Source organism: Aptenodytes forsteri, unplaced genomic scaffold (assembly GCF_000699145.1).
Source record: "Aptenodytes forsteri isolate BGI_AS27 unplaced genomic scaffold, ASM69914v1 Scaffold35, whole genome shotgun sequence".
Lineage (NCBI taxonomy): Eukaryota > Metazoa > Chordata > Aves > Sphenisciformes > Spheniscidae > Aptenodytes > Aptenodytes forsteri.
Genome location: NW_008795334.1, coordinates 2624023 through 2642831, shown reverse-complemented (window position 1 = coordinate 2642831; position 18809 = coordinate 2624023). Strand labels below are relative to the sequence as shown.

At 36.1% G+C, this 18809-nt stretch overlaps 1 protein-coding gene across 1 annotated transcript in view; it reads left to right on the top strand.

The window, feature by feature from the left end:
• The window catches only part of WDR19 (WD repeat domain 19), a 47480-nt gene that overhangs the window by 1504 nt on the left and 27167 nt on the right, over positions 1–18809 (top strand). The window contains exons 3-17 of the mRNA XM_019472308.1: positions 2064–2189; positions 4956–5071; positions 5641–5756; positions 7047–7127; positions 9418–9530; positions 10814–10987; positions 12181–12262; positions 13018–13179; positions 13278–13392; positions 14132–14238; positions 14652–14774; positions 16122–16271; positions 16826–16973; positions 17595–17799; positions 18368–18527. Coding sequence (XP_019327853.1) covers positions 2077–2189; positions 4956–5071; positions 5641–5756; positions 7047–7127; positions 9418–9530; positions 10814–10987; positions 12181–12262; positions 13018–13179; positions 13278–13392; positions 14132–14238; positions 14652–14774; positions 16122–16271; positions 16826–16973; positions 17595–17799; positions 18368–18527 — 1965 coding nt within the window. The 5' untranslated portion in view covers positions 2064–2076. The remainder of the gene's footprint in view (positions 1–2063; positions 2190–4955; positions 5072–5640; positions 5757–7046; positions 7128–9417; positions 9531–10813; positions 10988–12180; positions 12263–13017; positions 13180–13277; positions 13393–14131; positions 14239–14651; positions 14775–16121; positions 16272–16825; positions 16974–17594; positions 17800–18367; positions 18528–18809) is intronic.

Below are 18809 nucleotides of genomic sequence, written 5' to 3'. Positions count from 1 at the left end.
GTAAAAAATTTCTTCCTTAGATCTAGTCTAAATCTACCTCCCTTTAGTTTAAAGCCATTCCCCCTTGTCCTGTCGCAACAGGCCCTGCTCAAAAGTTTGCCGCCATCTTTTTTAGAAGCCCCCTTGAAGTACTGATAGGCTGCAATAAGGTCTCCCAAAGCCTTCTCTTTAGGCTGAACAACCCCAACTCTCTCAGCCTTTCTGAGGTGTTGAGGTGTTCCATCCCCCTGATCATTTTTGTGACCCTCTTCCTCCAACAGGTCCGTGTCTTTCTTCTGCTGAGGGCTCCAGAGCTGGACGCAGTCTCCAGGTGGGGTCTCACCAGAGCAGAGTAGAGGGGCAGAATCCCCTCCCTTGACCTGCTCCACGCTTCTTTTGATGCAGCCCAGGATCTGAAGCCTGTAATCTAGAAGTCTAACTTTCATTTCTAGAATGTCACATATCCCTGTATCGTTGGTAGATATGAGCTAGAATCACTTAGCTCACCAAGAACTCTCTAGGAATCCGGTTTTTGCAGTTCATCGTAGTTGCCACCTTGCACCAAACCAGGAGATGCAATTCTCATTGTCTTTACCAGACTCGCTTGTATCTTACTGACCATCGCATCTTGCTGTCTTGTTTCAAAATCCTGTTCTGGTTAGGTGCCATTCATAATGTGGGCTGGCTATGTCAGTGTCTTTTGCTTGGTAGTATCCATGGTCCGGCTCATTCTGCGCTGTATTTTGCACAATGTATGATAAATGCTCATTCTCTCCAGCAAACTGCCAAAAGTGAGGAAAGCTGTGTGGAGTCAGTGGTGAACTCTGAGAAGAGCTTGTGTTGGACTGGGGATCCTCTACTGTCATGTGGGTTGGTGAGGGTGGTGTGAAGTGGAGTCTACCTTACCGATGGACACTGATAGCACAACCTTATTGATGGACAGATGTGACCCTTTCCTTCAGGGAAACACACAACATCTAAACCGGTTTTAAAATAATATTGTGTTCTCATAGCAAGGCAAAGAGGAGAAAAAACTTGTATAATAATCACATATCCTAAACGCTTGTCGAAATAGTTAACATCCACTTATGGTAGTTTGAATAGTACTGACTTTTTGAGGCCCGCCAGCAAATCTTCTACCTAGGTTAGGTAGTTCTTTTGAGTTCTTATTTCCAACCTTTTGCTGTGATTAAAGAATAAATTCTCTCTGATTATTACTATTAGAATAAAATTCAATTCTTGTGATACACAGTTTAAACAGAAACAAGCGTGCTTATATGGAGGTTCTCCCCTCAGGCCAAACTTTGCTTCTTTATTTGTTGTTTAACTGTTAACCAACTGCAGTTGTTAACCGCTAGACCTCTCCTTACATAAGAATGGAGTTCGGAATGTCTAATATTCTCTGCTATAATAGTTGATGTTATAAGCATCTTCTTACCATTAAGTTGATAGAATTTGTTTTGTTTACTACTTACCAATCTGCGTTTTTCCCTATTTTTTTCTTTTTGTCCTTGTTATTCCTGCTCTTGATGTTCTGACTGGCTGTTAAGTATTCGTCGGTGTGTTTTGGGAACAGGCCATACTTAGTGTCTAGAATAAACTGCTAAGGTTTTAAAAAGAAAGATGGGAGAAACTGGAACTGAAGGCTTACTGAACTAGTTCACAGCAATGTGCGTTTCAGTAGGATGCTTTTGAAATTGCTTGCATTAGGAGTTTTCATTTGAGTGGTAATGAGAGTGAAATTTTTCATAGAGGTACCTTTTTAACCTGAAACTATCAACTTATTTATCTAGAAAGAAAAGTCACTGTCCCTTGAAAATCAAAGTGAATCTAGTATTTCAAGTACTAGAATGTAGGTAGCAGTCTCTTTTTTATGACCTTCCTTTCAGCCTCTGTCATTTTGATGAGATTTGAGTACGGGTGGGGTTGCTATAAAAGTACACTTTACAGATAAATGTGCAATCTGTCATGGTTTTGCTTGGGAGGGAAAAGGAAGGACAGGGCCTTCAACTGAATAATTCTGGCTGTTTCTGTACGCTTACAAACATTTTAACATTAGTGAAAGTCTGGGTTTTTTTCTTCAGTAACTGCGTTGCCATGGACTGGGATAAGGATGGAGATACTTTAGCAATAATCACAGACAAATCTAGTGCCATATTTCTGTGGGATGCGAACACAAACAGAACAAGCCAAGTAGACAGTGGCATGAGGTAAGCAAGCTTTTTTTTAAAGTGTGTATTTGAAGACTTGGACCACTGTGGCTTGTTGATGTGGAGATTATATTGCAAAGATCATCTTTTTATTGGAGTCCTCATAGCACATGTACTGTTAAACTAATATGCTACAGTTTGTTGCTAAATTCTTTTTGGTATAATTTGCTGGTTTTGAAGTGTTTGTTGTGGGTGGGGGTTTGGGGGTTGGTATGGATTTTGTTTCTTTTTTAATTGTCAACAGTGCCAAAGTCCCCAGAGAGCTTGTTAATGTCTCCACTTTGTGGTAGCAATAAGGATGGGTGAATTTTTTGTGTATCTGCACTGTGTACACTTTCTCCAAAGTATTTCACACAAGTAAAAGGGAGCTTAAAAGTAAGGGAAGTGATTTTAGTGGTGCTAGGATTTTTTCCCCTTAGATTTATAAGGGGACTAAAATGCTATTCACAAAGCAGACTGGTTTAGGATGGGAGGAGATATCTAAGGCGATCCTTCTCTAAGGTTTAAATCCCTACCTTTCTGAATTTGGCCACAGACTTAAAACTCTCCTGAGGCCTACGTAACAATCAGGCATTGGGTTAACAAATAAGCTTGGTTTAACAATTAAACTTTTAGCTTCTTTGAATCTATTCCACTAAACTGTTGCACTCTACATAAATATTCTGTCTGTAGGAACGAGAGTGGAAACTAATCTGTCCCATGTTTGTTAGGGCATTCACCTGAGCAGAGAAACAGCTAATTTTGGATACTGCTGCTATTTTATTTACTTGAGTTGAGACAAACACTCCTTCTGATTTAACCCTTCATTTCTTAATCTCCTTTGTGTATGTTTTTAGTGTTTGGGTTTGGGGTTTTTTTAGGTAGTCAGAGATACTGAAATTCGAGTGTTTTATCCATTAAATCAAAAAAATCCAGTTCAGCTGCAAAAATTGGAGGGTGGGGGTTATGCTGGTTTCTATGAGGGTGTTTTTTTTCCAGATTTAGGTTGAAAACTCCATGTCTGGAATACGGAAATATTCCATATTTCCATTAACATGTACACTTGTGCTTTGTGAAAATCATTTGGAATATTCGATATTTGATTATGGGATATTTCCATATGTTACAGCCTGGTATCCTATATGTGTATATTCAAACTGAACTTAAACTGTACTGAAACAATAAATAACTTCTATACAAGTTACTCCACTCCTGAGAAAGTGTAAGAATTGCCACTTTGCACAAAATACAGTGCCTTAACCTATACATGATTTAATGAAGTTATGTTTTGAAGACTATTTGTCAGTAGAATGTTAAGTCACGTGTTAGAAAACATTTTCAAAACAAGCAAATGATTGTACATACAAATGAGAAATTTAAAGTGATTACTTCTTCCTACTGTCTAATTAATTATATGTAGCATTATATAGGCATCTTGTGGATTACTCAGTTATTTCTTAGTCATTACATTTTTGTCATTATTTATTAGTTATTACATATTATCAACAATATACCTTTTTAGCACAGATGTTATAATGATTATTCTTTATAATCTTCTTTTCTGGTAGAATACATCAACTTTGGCATTAATTTTTTTTTGTTGTTGTTAAGTTTTCCCAAATAGGGGTTTGGGTTTTTTTGATAGGTCAGTGTTAAACTATAGCTATTTATATAATCAAAGCAATTTATGAAGACGTATATACACATTATATTTATGAAGATGTATATACATGTTATATTGTGTGAAGGACTAGACCATACCGTACCTCCTTTTCATGTGTGAACAAATATTTTGTGGGGAAGAGTAACTTGCCAGTATACAAGCAAAAAAGAGCATAGAAGGTACTTATCAGAATGGAGTATGCAGTTATTGCAGTTCCTTCATGATCTTTCTCTAATATCTGAGGTAAATTGCTTACTGGAGGCAGTCTCGCTAGAACAGTATATATCATTTTGTGTGCCTAATCCTTCTTTTGTCACAGTGTTATTGCTTACGCAGAATAAGCACTAAGACACATAAACGGTGTGATAATCAGGCTTTTCTGGTATCCTCCTCTTTTTGAAATTAGAAAAGCACAAACAAAACGTCTCACATGCAAACAATATATATTGGAGGTTGTTTCATGTGTCAATTAAATCTGAAATTTGTTTCAAATTGCTATTGCATGCTTACAGTAAAAATTAAAAAGATGGGAGAGGCATTGATGGAAATAACTGCAGTAATTGGAAAATTCTGATTAAAATTGTTTTGCTTAAGAGGCTTTTTTTTTTTAAATGTAGTGTATAGTATTTATCTGTGTACCCTTAAATGTACACCAAAATAGGCCTTGCTATATCTGAAACTTCAAGTTAAAATGGCTCTTTCTAACTTTCTTATTACATTGACTAGAACTAGACCTATTCACTTGGCTGAATTCATAGGATTATTGAAGTACAAAAAACCAATTGACTGGAAAATTTCACGTACCTTCATGGTATCTTTGAGTGTTTTTTAAAGCTGCGTATTTGGCCAAATTACCCATGATTCCATCAAAGACTGTTGATGTTTGCAGACACATTTCCATTTGTACAAGTCTTATTACTTTACGTCAAACAACTTTTTATTACTTTCACTATTTTGTGCACACTTAGGTAATTCTGATACTTGTTGTAGAGAATATATTTTTAATTTAAAAATTCTGCTTGGTCTCTGTGATTTCACAGAACTTCAAAACAAATATGCAAGACGTTTTTATATGTAAGCACATGAAAGGAATCTCTACAAAGTAAAATTTTTCTTTATTTTAGGGATGCAATGTCTTTCTTATTATGGTCTCGAGTTGGAACTTTACTTGCTGTTGGAACAACAAAGGGAAACTTACTTATATATAACCGTCAGACTTCTCGCAAGATTCCTGTTCTTGGTATGCATTGGTTTGAAACTAAGCTTGCACATGTGAAAGTAGAATTTTGCTAATATACTTAGATTCCTTTTTAGTTCTGTATATGAACATGCAAGTAAAAAATGTGCTCATACTCAACTTGCACCTTCTATTTTGTTGTGCTTACCAGAGTATTTTTATAGTATAGTAAGTTAAAAATACATATACATATGCCTGATGCTGTCTTATGGGAAACTTGCGTTATCTTTCTTGCAGAGGATTTGTGTGGTTGTTCTTGTTGCTAAGTTACTTTTTCTTATCTGCTTAGAGTACCTTTGGGCAGAAAGGTTAAGGATATAGCACAGTCCCCAGAAATTTGATGCAAAGAAATGGAAGAACAGGGGCTGTGCAAGTTCCTATGAGATCAAAAGGCTTCCATCTGAGAGTAGAAGATTTAAAAAAAAAATTACTCTTGAATTTGTAATTGCTCTGACAAGTTGTTTCACATTCTGACAATCTCTGTTTGAGTGGCTTAATAGAGCGTATTTCTATCCCAGATATTTTTTTGTGGTTGTGTTCATTTGTGTTGTATAGGTTTCTTTCTTTTTCAGGTAAGCACACTAAGCGGATTACTTGTGGTTGTTGGAGTACTGAAAACCTTCTGGCTCTAGGCGGTGAAGACAAAATGATTACTATAAGCAATCAGGAAGGGGATACTATAAGACAGGTAGTATTTATAACCCCTGTTTAATTTTAAGGCATACATTAACAGTCCTGATTCCCAAGAAAGCTGGGCCCTATGGGAGCTTATGCCTTTTCAATCCCACTGCTTTCATGGACAAGGAGCCTTTGGGAAACCTCATGTAGGATGAGGGCATATCTAAACATCTGAGCCTCTGTGTTATGCAACGTGATTTATGATATTAGAGTCTCTGCAGTTCTGCTGTGGTCCTGCCTAAACATGCTTCTCTTATTCTTGATCCTGATTTGTATCTGTTACAAGAGCATCCTATAAGTGCAGTCTTAGGTTGACTTCCCCATTAGCAGCACTGGACAGCTCTCACATGACTGTTTTTAAGGTCTTTAGGAAGTACTTTTAGTGTTGGTTTTGCTTTAGATTGGTTAAACAAAGATCTTGCCTCTGATATGCAAGGATTACTCCTAGGCTGGACCTCCATTGCACTGTTGAGAGGCTGAATCCAGCGCTTCCTCCAAGTATACTCAGATTCTCTAATCAAGCATTCTGTTTGCTTACATAGATCACAGTCCTTCCGAGCAATGACCGTTGCTGCATAATGTGCAAATGAATATAATTCACTTTTTTTAACTTTAGTGAACAGTGTTTCACTCAAGATTTTCAAAGAACAAATCTTCCATAGTTCATTTCATATGCTTCCATCTTTATGTCTGAAGATCACAACTGGAGAAGAATACCCTAATAGATTTTTTAGGGTATGTCTGTGTTTTAAACTAGCTGGCTTAGGTAGTAGGAGCAGCGTAGCTGAGACAGCAGAGACCTAAGCAAGGCTTGCTTATGAGGTTTTGTAACCTCATATTGACTACAAAAGCAACTAGATTGCTATCACTTCCTAAACCAGATCAGGTATGTCCGTATTAAAATGCATTGTAAATATTTAACCTGTATGCCTTATTCTTGGTCTTCCTTCTTTGAATTTGCATTGGAGTGACCTTGTTTGTACTGCTTCAGTTAATACTGTCTGTATAATATCATCTTGCAAGTCGTCTTCCTCATCTGGATCTTTCCTTCTCTATTTGGATTTGTATTTCTAACTGTTTCCTAGATATTTTTTCAGTATATTCCGTGATAACATGTCATTATGATCCAAACTGAGGTCATGTTTTCTCCAACTTTTTTCTTAGTTTTGGTACTAAATGCAATAGCAACTGTATCTATCTATCCTTACCAGTAAAATGTACAGGGCAAGAATAATGCAATTATTTATCAGTATTTGCTACATTAACTGTTGATTTCTCAATCTGAACTTCTTTCTTGCAGACCTCAGTGAGCTCAGATCCCAGTGATATGCAGTTCTCAGTTATGAAGACTGATGAAAGAATATCAACCAGGGAAAGCACAGTAAGAAGTCAATACAAAATACTGCAAAAAGTGTTAATCTGATGTTTCAGGGTTTCCGCTGGTAACCGGTATGGGCCAGGAAGCAATTTGTTCCTCCTTGACTTAAAATTTGGTGTTGAAGATTTTTCTTTTTTCTTTTCCAAAACTTTCCTTTAAAGTAAAGCCATACCCCATTGTTCATTAAGGATGTGTTCATGAAAAGTGCAGTGGTTAGCCATATGACAGATAACAGAGCAGTTTGCAGTGGTAGTTAACATAATAGATGGAGATGTGTGCAGGGACTTAAAGAAATACATACAATACAAATATACAACAGTATACGCAATGTGGCAGATGGAAATGAAGCAGAATTGTCAAAATTGCAGAGATGCTGCCTCTCAGAGGGCAGATTTTCAGCTGCCAGTTTTGAGAACAGATCACTGCTCTCTAGGTTTTCATCTTATGCAAATCTCAGCATCAAAGAGACTAAAAGCCCCGGTGTCAGTCTTTTGGTGTGAACATTATCCTGTCTCTGTCTAAATGGCTACAGTTTCATTGTCTTCACTGTCTTTCTTGAATGAATCAAAGTCCATCAGATCGGTCAATGGTGAAGTACAGAAAAATGGGGTAATGATAACTATTAGCAGAGCATATTATTAAATGATCAGCAATGAAGTACCAAGACAAGACATAGAAAATCCATGGATACAAAAGTGGTACTGTGTTAGAATTTGGCCAGACCTATACACTTATACAACATAGTTAAATTCTCACAGTCAGATTTAATCTGTGGAGTATGGGTGTCAAGAAGGAATTTTTCCCCATGTTTACATTGACAAGGACCTGTAGGAGTTTTTTGCCTCTCTGCATGGAGTGAAATGTTTTCTGCTTCCTAGGGAAATTTAATTAACAAATATTTTGAAAATGCAGGAACTGAGGACATCAGCCTTGATTTCTTCTGCTGTTTCGTGGGGCACGCGATAGCCTAGGCTTTGCAGGTTTTTTATTACAGCTCTCAAGTTTGCTGTAAAATGTTAGGGAGCATTCTGTAATTCTGTAGTTCTTGGTGTTTGTGCTTGGATGGTCTGTCAGCAGCTCTAAGCCACATAGCATTTAATGTCTAGGTGTCTGTTGTTGGGGGCGGGGGGCTTGGCTTGATAACAGTCACTTCCAGGCTGTTAGTTATGACATCAGAAAAAAAAAACAACCTGCAAGTTGGATCAAAATAAGTAGTACTAGAGTTAACATCTTGCCCTGCAACATAAAATAATTCCTGTAATTTCTTAGAAAAGTTTAAGAAATAGTATTTCTTAAGTATTTCATCATTAAGCTGCAATGGAATTATAAGCAAACTGTTTTAAAAGACAGAAAACATACTTTTTATATTTGGGGTAACTTTAGGAATTATAGGTCAGAATTTTAATTTGTAATTCTGGATTAATGGATTTTTAGGTCAACATATGCCTTTTTTTTCCTCAGTTTGAAAATACCTTCTTTGTATTTCATTCTTCCAGCTCTTATTTTAGGATTAAACCATTGTCTCCTTTTTAGACAAGGAGAGCTGGAACAGAAGGTAATGTAAATTAAACTTGTAAGTAGCCCTTCAAAGTATCTTTGTCAAAGAATAAGGTGAAACAAGCTGCTCCTCCTTGCTTTTTCTAAAATGAGTGTTTTACTCTTGCTTGACAATAACATACACTCTAGTAACAAAAATAATCTTCAAAAAACCCCCAAAGTTCAACCTGTTTTCCACTATGAAGTCCAACATCTCTATGGGATTCATCAGATAAAATGCACTCACCTAGACTGTTACCAAACTGTAAACATTGCATGTTTAATACACACTGAACAGGCTGTTTCTTTTGGAATTGTCTTTCTATCTTTAAAATCTCAGCAAGTTACTTGAGATAGCAGTGTTGTGTTAGTCTTCCCTTCCACCTCCCAGATAAAAATTCTGTGGATCAAAAACCACATCATAGTTCAAGTGAGAGTAGTCCAACAGGATAACTCCATGTGACCTGCTGCCTTTTCCTCTGAGGAAATGGAGCTGACTTAATGCTTCTTTAGGGAAAAGTCTTGAATTTGAGATGTGTGTTCTGCAGGGCTTGCATTTAGATCTGTGAACCACTGGGTCACAAGGGGAATATCCTGAAAATGTCTTCCACTGTTGATGAATATTCAGAATTCAGATCCATGGGATTCTTAGGGATTATTGAAAGTCCTAAATCTCATCTTTTAGTGAAGATGTAGGGCCTTACTTTAAAGTGATGCCATTCTTATCAAGTTAATTTTTCTTTTCATTCATTGGCAGGTAAGTGTAGTGGTCGGCAAGAAGACTCTCTTTCTTTTTAATTTGAATGATCCTGATAACCCGATTGATCTGAAATTTCAGCAGCCTTATGGCAGTATTGTAACCTACAGATGGTGAGCAGAACTTTCTTAATGAAGCATTCTAGTATTAACAAGCTGAAGATTTTCCCAGTAGTTCTGATAAATGCTGGAAATGAAATCATATATCCCTTGCTTACACTGCATTTTTCTTGGATGTGTTGTAGCCTTTTTAATAATTCTTTTCCAAACACAAGGTCTACATTTTGTAATTGTTTTACTTGACAATTCAATGGTTATAAAAGCAGTATTTTCAAATATAATCGCTGTTGGTATGCTCAGCTTTAGAACACTAATACTGTTGCTGTCCTGACAGTAGATTAAACTGAGGGGTTTATAGGTTGTTTTCTGTTTGGATGAGTAACTGATGAAAGAGCTAGGGGTGGAGTTGTATCCTTCAGCTAGTTTGTTGGTTTACAAAGTTATGCAAAGTTCTTGTAGCCTTCCTGCTATGTAATCCAAGTGGTGATGTTCCTTTGAAGAAATCCCGAGCTAGAAGTTTCAACTCTGTATCCAAAAAGTAGCTGTGCTGTTTCTGTATCTTTGAATCATGACACCATGTCTTTTAATGCATGTTCAGTCAACATGGAATTGACATTCTTCCCTTTACACTACAACTGTGTAAGAAAACTGGTAGCTATATGCTTCCTAATTTATGGCCACATGTCTAACAAGGCATACCTGGGCTGTTTCCCTTGCAATGATTTTTTTGCAACTAAGCTGATGAGATATTGTTTGCATTCGTCCTTACACGCTGTAACTATTTCTGCCTTAACCTTGTTATTTCTACTTGACACTATGAAAAGTAAACACACTATCTATTCACAAATACAGATTGTAGCTTTGGTACTTCCACTGTGTTTGCAGTAGTATGCCTTGAGGGCACAGTGACTGGCATTATTATTTTTAGCATAGCTTTGATGGGACCAAGTCAGCCAGAATCTTGAAATGGAAGTTTCCATCTTCTGGCATGCTTATTCCAATGAAGATACCAGAGATCTTTCTCCTGGCATCACTGCCATGTATGCAGCTTGCTGAAAGTGAAGTGGCATTATAGAATGTAGAAGAGAGAATAAAGATGACTTATGAGTGAACTCTGGGCACAAAAATGGTTTTGTCCTTTAAGAATCTTTGGTTGTTTTTCCCTTAATCTATTTTATACTATATTGTTCTACATTATATATATAAATTCCCATAATTCAATTATTTTTCCTATTAAATGGAGGCATTGACAGTTACTCCAGTAGTCTGAAAGAAAATGCATTTTGCATATTGCATAAATAGGTCTCTTTTCTTAATTGTTGTTTTTTTTGTAACAGGTATGGTGATGGCTACATTATGATTGGTTTCTCACGAGGGTGTTTTGTAGTCATTTCTACACACATTCGTGAGATAGGTCAAGAAATCTTTCAAGCTCATAATCATAAGGATAATCTAAGCAGCATTGCTATATCACAGTCATTAAACAAAGCTGCATCATGTGGAGACAATTGGTAAGTGGTAGTTTATACATAAAGAATGGAATTCATCTCACACAACTGTAGCTGTTAGGCATTAAAGCTAGGCTCCCTAAGGCTTCAAGGCTCCTGAAGAAGTCAATGCAGAGAAGGTGAGATTAATTGCTCTGTGGAACTGCCTCTCTGCCTAAAGTTAGGAGAAGCTAATTTTGACCAAAATCTCTGCAATTGTAATTAACTCTATTGTAATTAATTGTAAACAAAAAAAAAATTAAATTTTCGTATAGGTTATTCCTTTTGATTCTTTCTTTTTCTAGTGTGTTACTTGGCTACAAAAATGTCCAAATTTCTTTACTATGATTTATTGATTGGACATAAACATCTGCTTAGCAATAGGAGAACAATTCATTTAAAGCTGTACTGAGTATGCTGTTCTCCTCCTCCCTGCAATCTAGACAAAAGTATAAATGTGTAAGCAATTAAGGAAAAAATAGTTAAAGAGACTGGAGTTTTTCCAAAATATGTTGTGCATGTGATAGAGTATGTCCTTTAGCTCCTCGTCTGCTACTCCCTGATTCTGTGATACCTGAATTCTTCAGCAAAAAAGGAGCTGAGTGATGGTAGGAGTCATACCGTTCTGTCTGTCCTCAGTTCTGTGTATGACCTTAACAGACTGCTGATTATGACACTTGCAAATCAAGAGTGGTATAACTATGAGCAAAACGTGATGCAACTTCAAGCACTTCAGCTATTATGCAATAAGTATTATTTCTTTAAGGGGTTCTTTAGCATATATTGAGTAACGTGACAGCATAAGTAAACTCTCACTCTGTCCCTTTTTGTGTGAAGCAGGACTGAAAGCTAGTTTTCTGCATCTGTGTTTCAAGCAGTGTTTGTCCATCAGGAATGTTTTTTTAACTTAACCTGTATTGTAACAGGTCAAAAGGGACTAATAGTGTGTTTCCCACCCCTGAGTTCTTTCGAATTGCATTTGTGCCTTTTCCTCAAATTTTAGTTCTCTGAGCAAATCTTCTTGTACAGTGATAGTGATATACTATTTAGAGTGATGGATAACAATGAGTGTGTGTTGCTCTTTAGGAAACGGAAGGCATTTTGCATTTGTGCTCTATTTTTTGCTCCATTAGGCTGTCTTGATTGGGTTGGGTTTCTTCCAGTTTATGATGACTGAGATTTATATTAGTGAGAATGACTGTTTATTTTTGTTTTAGCATTAAAATCCATGATCTGTCAGACCTGAGAGAAATGTATGCCATAATAAACTTGGATGATGAAAACAAAGGTATGTTAACAGTCTCCATGAGGATAGAAATTTTTAAAGATTAAGTAAAACAGAATTTTGATGGTGACTCTGTTTACATGAGTGAAAGTACTGGTGTTGGAAAAACTGTGTAAATATAGAATTTATCATAAATTCCTTGTTTCCAAACTTGTATTTATTAGGTGACCTGTAGCAAAATGGGAACATATTTTATTTTATCTGTTCAAAGTATAGAGAAGTACAGCTCTCAGAATATTTGATCAGTTAGTGGTTTGGTTTTTTGAATCTGTAATACAGTATATTCAGATTACTAAAATAATATACTTAACTGTTTTCTGCTTCTTTCCATGGTTTTTTTGGTGGTTTTTTTTGTGCTTTTCAGCATCTCTTATACTGATATATGATACTTAATCTGTTCTCATCCTGGTATACAGGATTTGTGCCTGTGGCTTCCAGAACATTGTTACAAGACTATGTTCTTGGGTAATGAGTTACCACCATTGTCTCCTCTTGTAGTGTCTGTCAATACTTCAGTTATTGTCAAGACTTAACTCTTAGGAAAATGCTAAATTAGTAAATTATGGGTTTGGTTTGAGTGAGTCCAGTTAATCTTGGAATTATATTAATTGGTTATGTTTGAGTACATTAGTACATATATTCCTAGGTATGAATTCCTACCATTTTCACATTTCAAAGCAAAATAATTGTTTCTTGGTTTCAGTGGTTAAAGAAAGGATATATTTTTTTTCTTTTGCAAAAACTTGTGAATGTTTTAGGTGTAGATCAGCTGGCTTGGACAGATGATGGACAGTTGTTGGCAGTATCTACACGAAGAGGATCCCTCCATGTTTTCTTGACAAAGCTTCCAATCCTTGGAGATGCTTGTAGTACACGGATTGCATACCTCACTTCTCTTCTTGAAGTTACTATAGCAAATCACGTGGAGAGAGTATGATAACCTCTTCCTTTTAAACTTCATTTAGATATAAGTAAAGTAAGTATTAATAGTGGGTGAAAATTGTTTTATCTTGTTTTGTTTTCTTACAGGAGCTACCGGTCACGGTCTCTGTTGAAGTAGAGCCCAGTTTTGTTGCTATTGGTGTTTATCATTTGGCTGTAGGAATGAACAATCGGGCTTGGTTTTATGCACTTGGAGAGAATAGTAAGCATAAATTTAGTTCTCTTAAAACTACTGCGTCATTGTATCTTATTTTATGAATTCGGCATTGTGTTTAGCAGTTCTGGACATTCCACGTTGTACAGTAACAACTTGAATTGCCATATTGTCCTGTTAGGACCGGATAATGATCTTCACAAACTGAAGCAGTTATGACAAGGCCTTGTAAATAATAGAAATAAAACTTCAGGTGCAAGGTGTTGTAATGAAATGTAGAATGTTTCTTTTTTGTTCTTTTCAGATCGTGTTGTTAACCAATAAAGGACTTTTAGGCTTTTGAGACGTTATTTGACTGTGTCTTTAAATACTAAGTTTGGCAAAGTACCTAGGGACTATATGATCAGAGGGTTTAAATTCTCAGCTTGGTAGATGTTCATGTTGTTTGCATGGAGTGAGGTAAAATTGGTTATGCTATGTCCAAATTTTAGACAGTGGATTTAAAGCTTTCGTGTCTCTCTAAGCATCATCTTTTTTGACTAATAATAAATTAATCAAAACTGTATGAATACTAGTCAGAGTTGCATAGGAAAAGAGTTTCTCTTGTACTTTCTAACCAGTTCTCTGACTGCTAAGAAGAAAGTCTCTTTACATGTGACTTGTCCCCTTTCTGCTTAGTTGTGTTTTTCACATCTAGTTACTCAGCTGCAAATTTAGATGATGATAAGTGAAGACCTACACAAAATCAAAATATTTTTACCTTTTCTTTTCTGTTTGAATTCTTTAGATGTAAAAAAGCTTAAAGATGTGGAGTACCTGGGGACAGTAGCAAGTATGCACCTTAATTCCGATTATGCTGCTGCTCTCTTTGAGGGTAAAGTCCAGTTGCATATGGTAAGAGCTCTGGCAATTTGGAGTGCTGAACTAATGAGTTGATCTAAGCTGAACAAGTTAATGTAATTTTAAAAATGGGAGAAAATGGAGTGATCTTCAGTTAATGGCGATAAAAATTTTTTAGATTTTTTTTTGCTGGCTAATTAAAATATAAAGCTGAGTTCCTATAGACTTTAGACTAAATACAACCTAGTCTAGAACACGTGAAGAGAAAGTGTTTTCTTGTGAACTATTTAACAAGTTTTATTTTAAAAGTCTCTGTGGGAATGTGGCAGAAGCAGATGCTGGGTTTTTAGGGGATGCACATGCAAGTTTGTTTTCATCTTATTTCCTTACAGTTTGATACAGGCAAAACTATGACACCTCATTGTTAACAGTGGAGTTTTTCAGTTCATTCTATTCTTTATATTTAGATAGAAAGTGAAGGATTGGATGCTCAGGAAGAACGAGAAACTCGACTCTTCCCAGCAGATGATGATAAATACCGAATTTTGTGCCATGCTTTAACTAGTGACTTCCTCATATATGGTACAGATGTGAGTATTACTTCTGGTTTTAAAGATCTTTTTAGGTGGAATATATTTCTGTCTGAATTATTTGGATTATTGCTCATACTTTTGGCAAAAAATTTGTGCTTCTGAGAAGTTTACAATGGATTATTTTCTATGCAAGAATTTTATGCAAATACAGTCAAAATTGCATCCAACTTCCTTTACTGTTCCATTTATATGAGATGGATTGGCAGGAAGGTTAAGTTTTGCTTTTACTAGTGTTTGTTGCAAAACACTGATTTTAATAGCAGAATTTAGTTCTATGGCATTAGTGAGAGGGTTGGCAATCAAACTTTCTTCCAGATATAAGAAAAAACATAGCACTTTCCTTGCAAATTTGTTGATTTAGGTGGTGATGTGATAGATGTGGACAAAAAGGGACGGAGGTAAACAAGTTGATAGCATAAATTGAAGTCTTAACTTGCTATTGAAGCCTTTGCCCAAAGAGAATTTTTTTTAGGTGTTTCAGCAAAGATAGGAATTAGGAGGGCACTGAAGAACGATGTGAACATGCTTATAATGGCTCTGTCTGGAGATTTTCCTATGCATAAGGAGTACTTTCCCTTTAGTATTTTCTGGCACTGGGAATACAGGGCACATTTGGCATTGTAGTATTGTGCTCTTTGTGACACAGACTGATGTATTGATCTTCCAGAGGAAAGGCAGAATCACTATCTCTGGTGTTATCACTGGTTTAATAACTTGAGTGGTTTTGCAGCAGTTGAGGGCTTTCCCACCTCCTCAGTACCTAAACTGGTACTGATAAATTTGAAGTACTAAATTCGCAACTGATGAATTTGATGTGTGCAAATTTTACAATTGACTTCAAAAGCCGCCTTTTACTTTGTGTTCTTCTTTATGCGACACTGATTGAAATATAGCGTTAATCACAGATCAGTTTGATTGCTTTTCTCCCCTGAATTAGGTACATGTATTCTTAAGAATGTGTGGTTCTTCCTTGGAGGCAAATTTTTCAGCTTCGTTTGAAGGTTAGGCTTCTCTCAGCAATGAGGCAGGTAGTTCCCCTGTTTAGAGAACCGCACAATAAATACAGCTTGTCTCCACAAAGCAGAGCGAGATAAACAACAAAAACAGCAGAAAACCCCTCAAACCTCCAACTCCTTTCCCCACCCCCCAGAAAGCCTCAATTTTTCCTAACCTGCCCAAAACCGGCTGTGAATGAAGAAGGAAGCCAAAAAAACACCTGGAAGTATTTTTCTTTAAACACTTTTCATGCTCAGCACTCTAAGATGGGAGAAACTGCAACCAAGTTAATTATCTACTTGCCACTTACTGAGGTCATTATTAGCTTTTTCTGTTATTTCTCATTAGACTGGAGTTCTTCATTATTTCTACATTGAAGACTGGCAATATGTGAATGAATATCGGCATCCTGTCAGTGTGAGAAAAATTTTTCCAGATCCCAATGGAACCAGATTGGCTTTCATAGATGACAAAAGTGATGGCTTTGTCTATTGTCCAGTAAGTTAGTGCGGGATACCCATACAATTATATTTACAAGCAGGCTCTTCAACTATATAGTTTTTTTAATAGAGAATGAAGAAGCTTTTGTCACTCCAACATGTATGCCGGTAGAAGAAATTGCCAAGGAGGCTTGAAGATAACTTAACGGTAATGTAAGGAAATAAAATCTGTCATATTAATATGATCAGGACAATTTCATTATACTAAATTCCTGATCAGTGATTTTCAGCAACATATGTGTTTGTGTATTCAAATACAGATATTTTAGCCCGTTAAGAAGCACTGCCAGTTTCACTGCCTGTCCCCATATGTTTTTTCTAAGAAAAGTAAATAACATTCATATAATGTGCATTTTCTCCATTTGCTTCCCTTCTGAATTAAACTACTATGTTATTCAGTGTCACTGCTTATAAGAAAACTTTTTCTTAATACAATTTTCATATTTCTGCACTATTTAGATTCTTTTTTTATTTTTAATCATATCTGGGATGAATATTTAGTTTGTCTCTTTAGTCACTTGCTAGTAATTTTACTTTTGTATTATTTGTTAGGTAAATGATAGATTATATGAGATTCCAAACTTCTCACCAACTATTAAAGGAATCCTGTGGGAAAACTGGCCAATGGATAAAGGTGTTTTTGTTGCTTTTGATGATGATAAAGTGTACACTTATGTTTTTCATAAGGATGCCATTCAAGGTACTGTAAATGCTTTTAAAAACTTATTCACTATTTTAGTTAATAAAGTAAAACATGTTCTGAGTCTTCTTTTGTCTTAAATATTTTCATAACTGCATATAAAAATAAATAGTACTACAGAAGTTTTGAAGTGCAACTGATGAATAGAAAACTAGTTGCTTTCTAGGTTTCTCTGTAAAGCTCCAACAAGGCATTTTGGTCTTAACTCCCTAAGCTTCTTCCTAGTGTAATCTTTTGTCTGAAATTCACACATTGTGCTTCAATTGTATTTTGAAACGTTCATGAGAAAATCTTAGGATCAGGGTGACAAAACTTGTATTCACTTACACTGTTAACCAAAATTGTAATCATAGCAATTTCTGTATTTGTGACAGAGAAACATTAAGAAATTTACCTACAAACATTTGCAAAATGACCTTACTGGTTTAGAAGATTTAAGTTATGTATATTTACATTACTGAAAATACGTACTGTGGAGTAGATGGTGACTGCCAGAATTAGAGACCTTGAATTAATGCCCTGCAATTCTACATCATTTCAGCTGTGATTCCTTGCTACACTTTTTACCATGTAGGGATTTTTTGACTGATGTCTTCTTTTCTTCCTGACCTTTGAATCTAGGATCAAAGATTATTTTGGCAGGTGGCACGGAAGTCCCCTTTTCCCATAAACCTTTGTTGTTGTATAATGGAGAATTAACTTGTCAGACTCAGAGTGGGAAAACAAACAATATCTATCTAAGCACTCACAGTTTCCTTCGCAATTTGAAAGACTTTGGACCTAATGAGCTGACACAAATGCTTACTCAGACTTTAATGTTGAAAAGGTACATCTGCATTTAATTATACTGTGTAAATTATTTTCCTCTGTGCTTATAGCTCAATATAGCATATCCTGGTGATTTAAAAATGTCATGCTGAATATTGATAAATTAGATTGATCCATGAGTCCATGTAGCTGTCTATGCAGACAAAGCAAAACAAGTGACCCAGTAGTGCTTTATTTGTTTTTCCACTGTCAAGTAAAAGCTAAAGTAATTTTTTTCAAGACTGAATCGGGGTTATATGACAGTGGCTCTTCCAAAACTGGCTGAAGGTGCTTCTTGCATACTCCCCTCCCACTGTAATGAAGCAATGCAAAATCAGTATAATGGAAGGAATGCCAGAGTAGGGAAAGCAGATGGTTTCCTGAAAAAGTGTGGTAGGAACAGGAGAAACAGAACTCTAAGTCATGCATTTGTATTTCTCCTTTCTTCCTGACACCTCTCTCTCTCCATGGCTTAGAAGTAAATGCTTTTTATGTTTTCCCTACCATAATACTATGAAAAAAAAAGTGTTGAGAGGGAATTTTAGGTACGAGTAATATGAGTTTTAAATGTGTTTTACCTTCTCTAGGTTTTCTGAAGCATGGGAGGTGTGCAGACTTCTGAATGACCAGTCTGGTTGGAATGAGCTGGCCAAAGCTTGCTTACATCATATGGAGGTGGATTTTGCAATACGTGTTTATCGGACATTTGGTAATGCTGGGATGGTGATGTCACTAGAGCAAATAAAGGTAAAATGTAAAGTCCCTTTTAAATAGGAAATATGGTGATTTAATTCTTCTTTAAGGATTGCTGAATTCTTAATTTTGTGGGGACTTCGTTTTTTTTTTAAATAGAAGGTGAATTATTTTCAAGAGAGTTAATAGTTACAGAGGAGAAAGTGTCCAAACCACATAACTCTTGCTTGGTTTTCTCTTGAAGTGGTTGCCGTCTCTACTGGAATGCACCACATTCCTTTCTGCATTTGCTTGAGAGCAGCAGAATATATTCATGTCTCAGGCATTTGGAGGCTT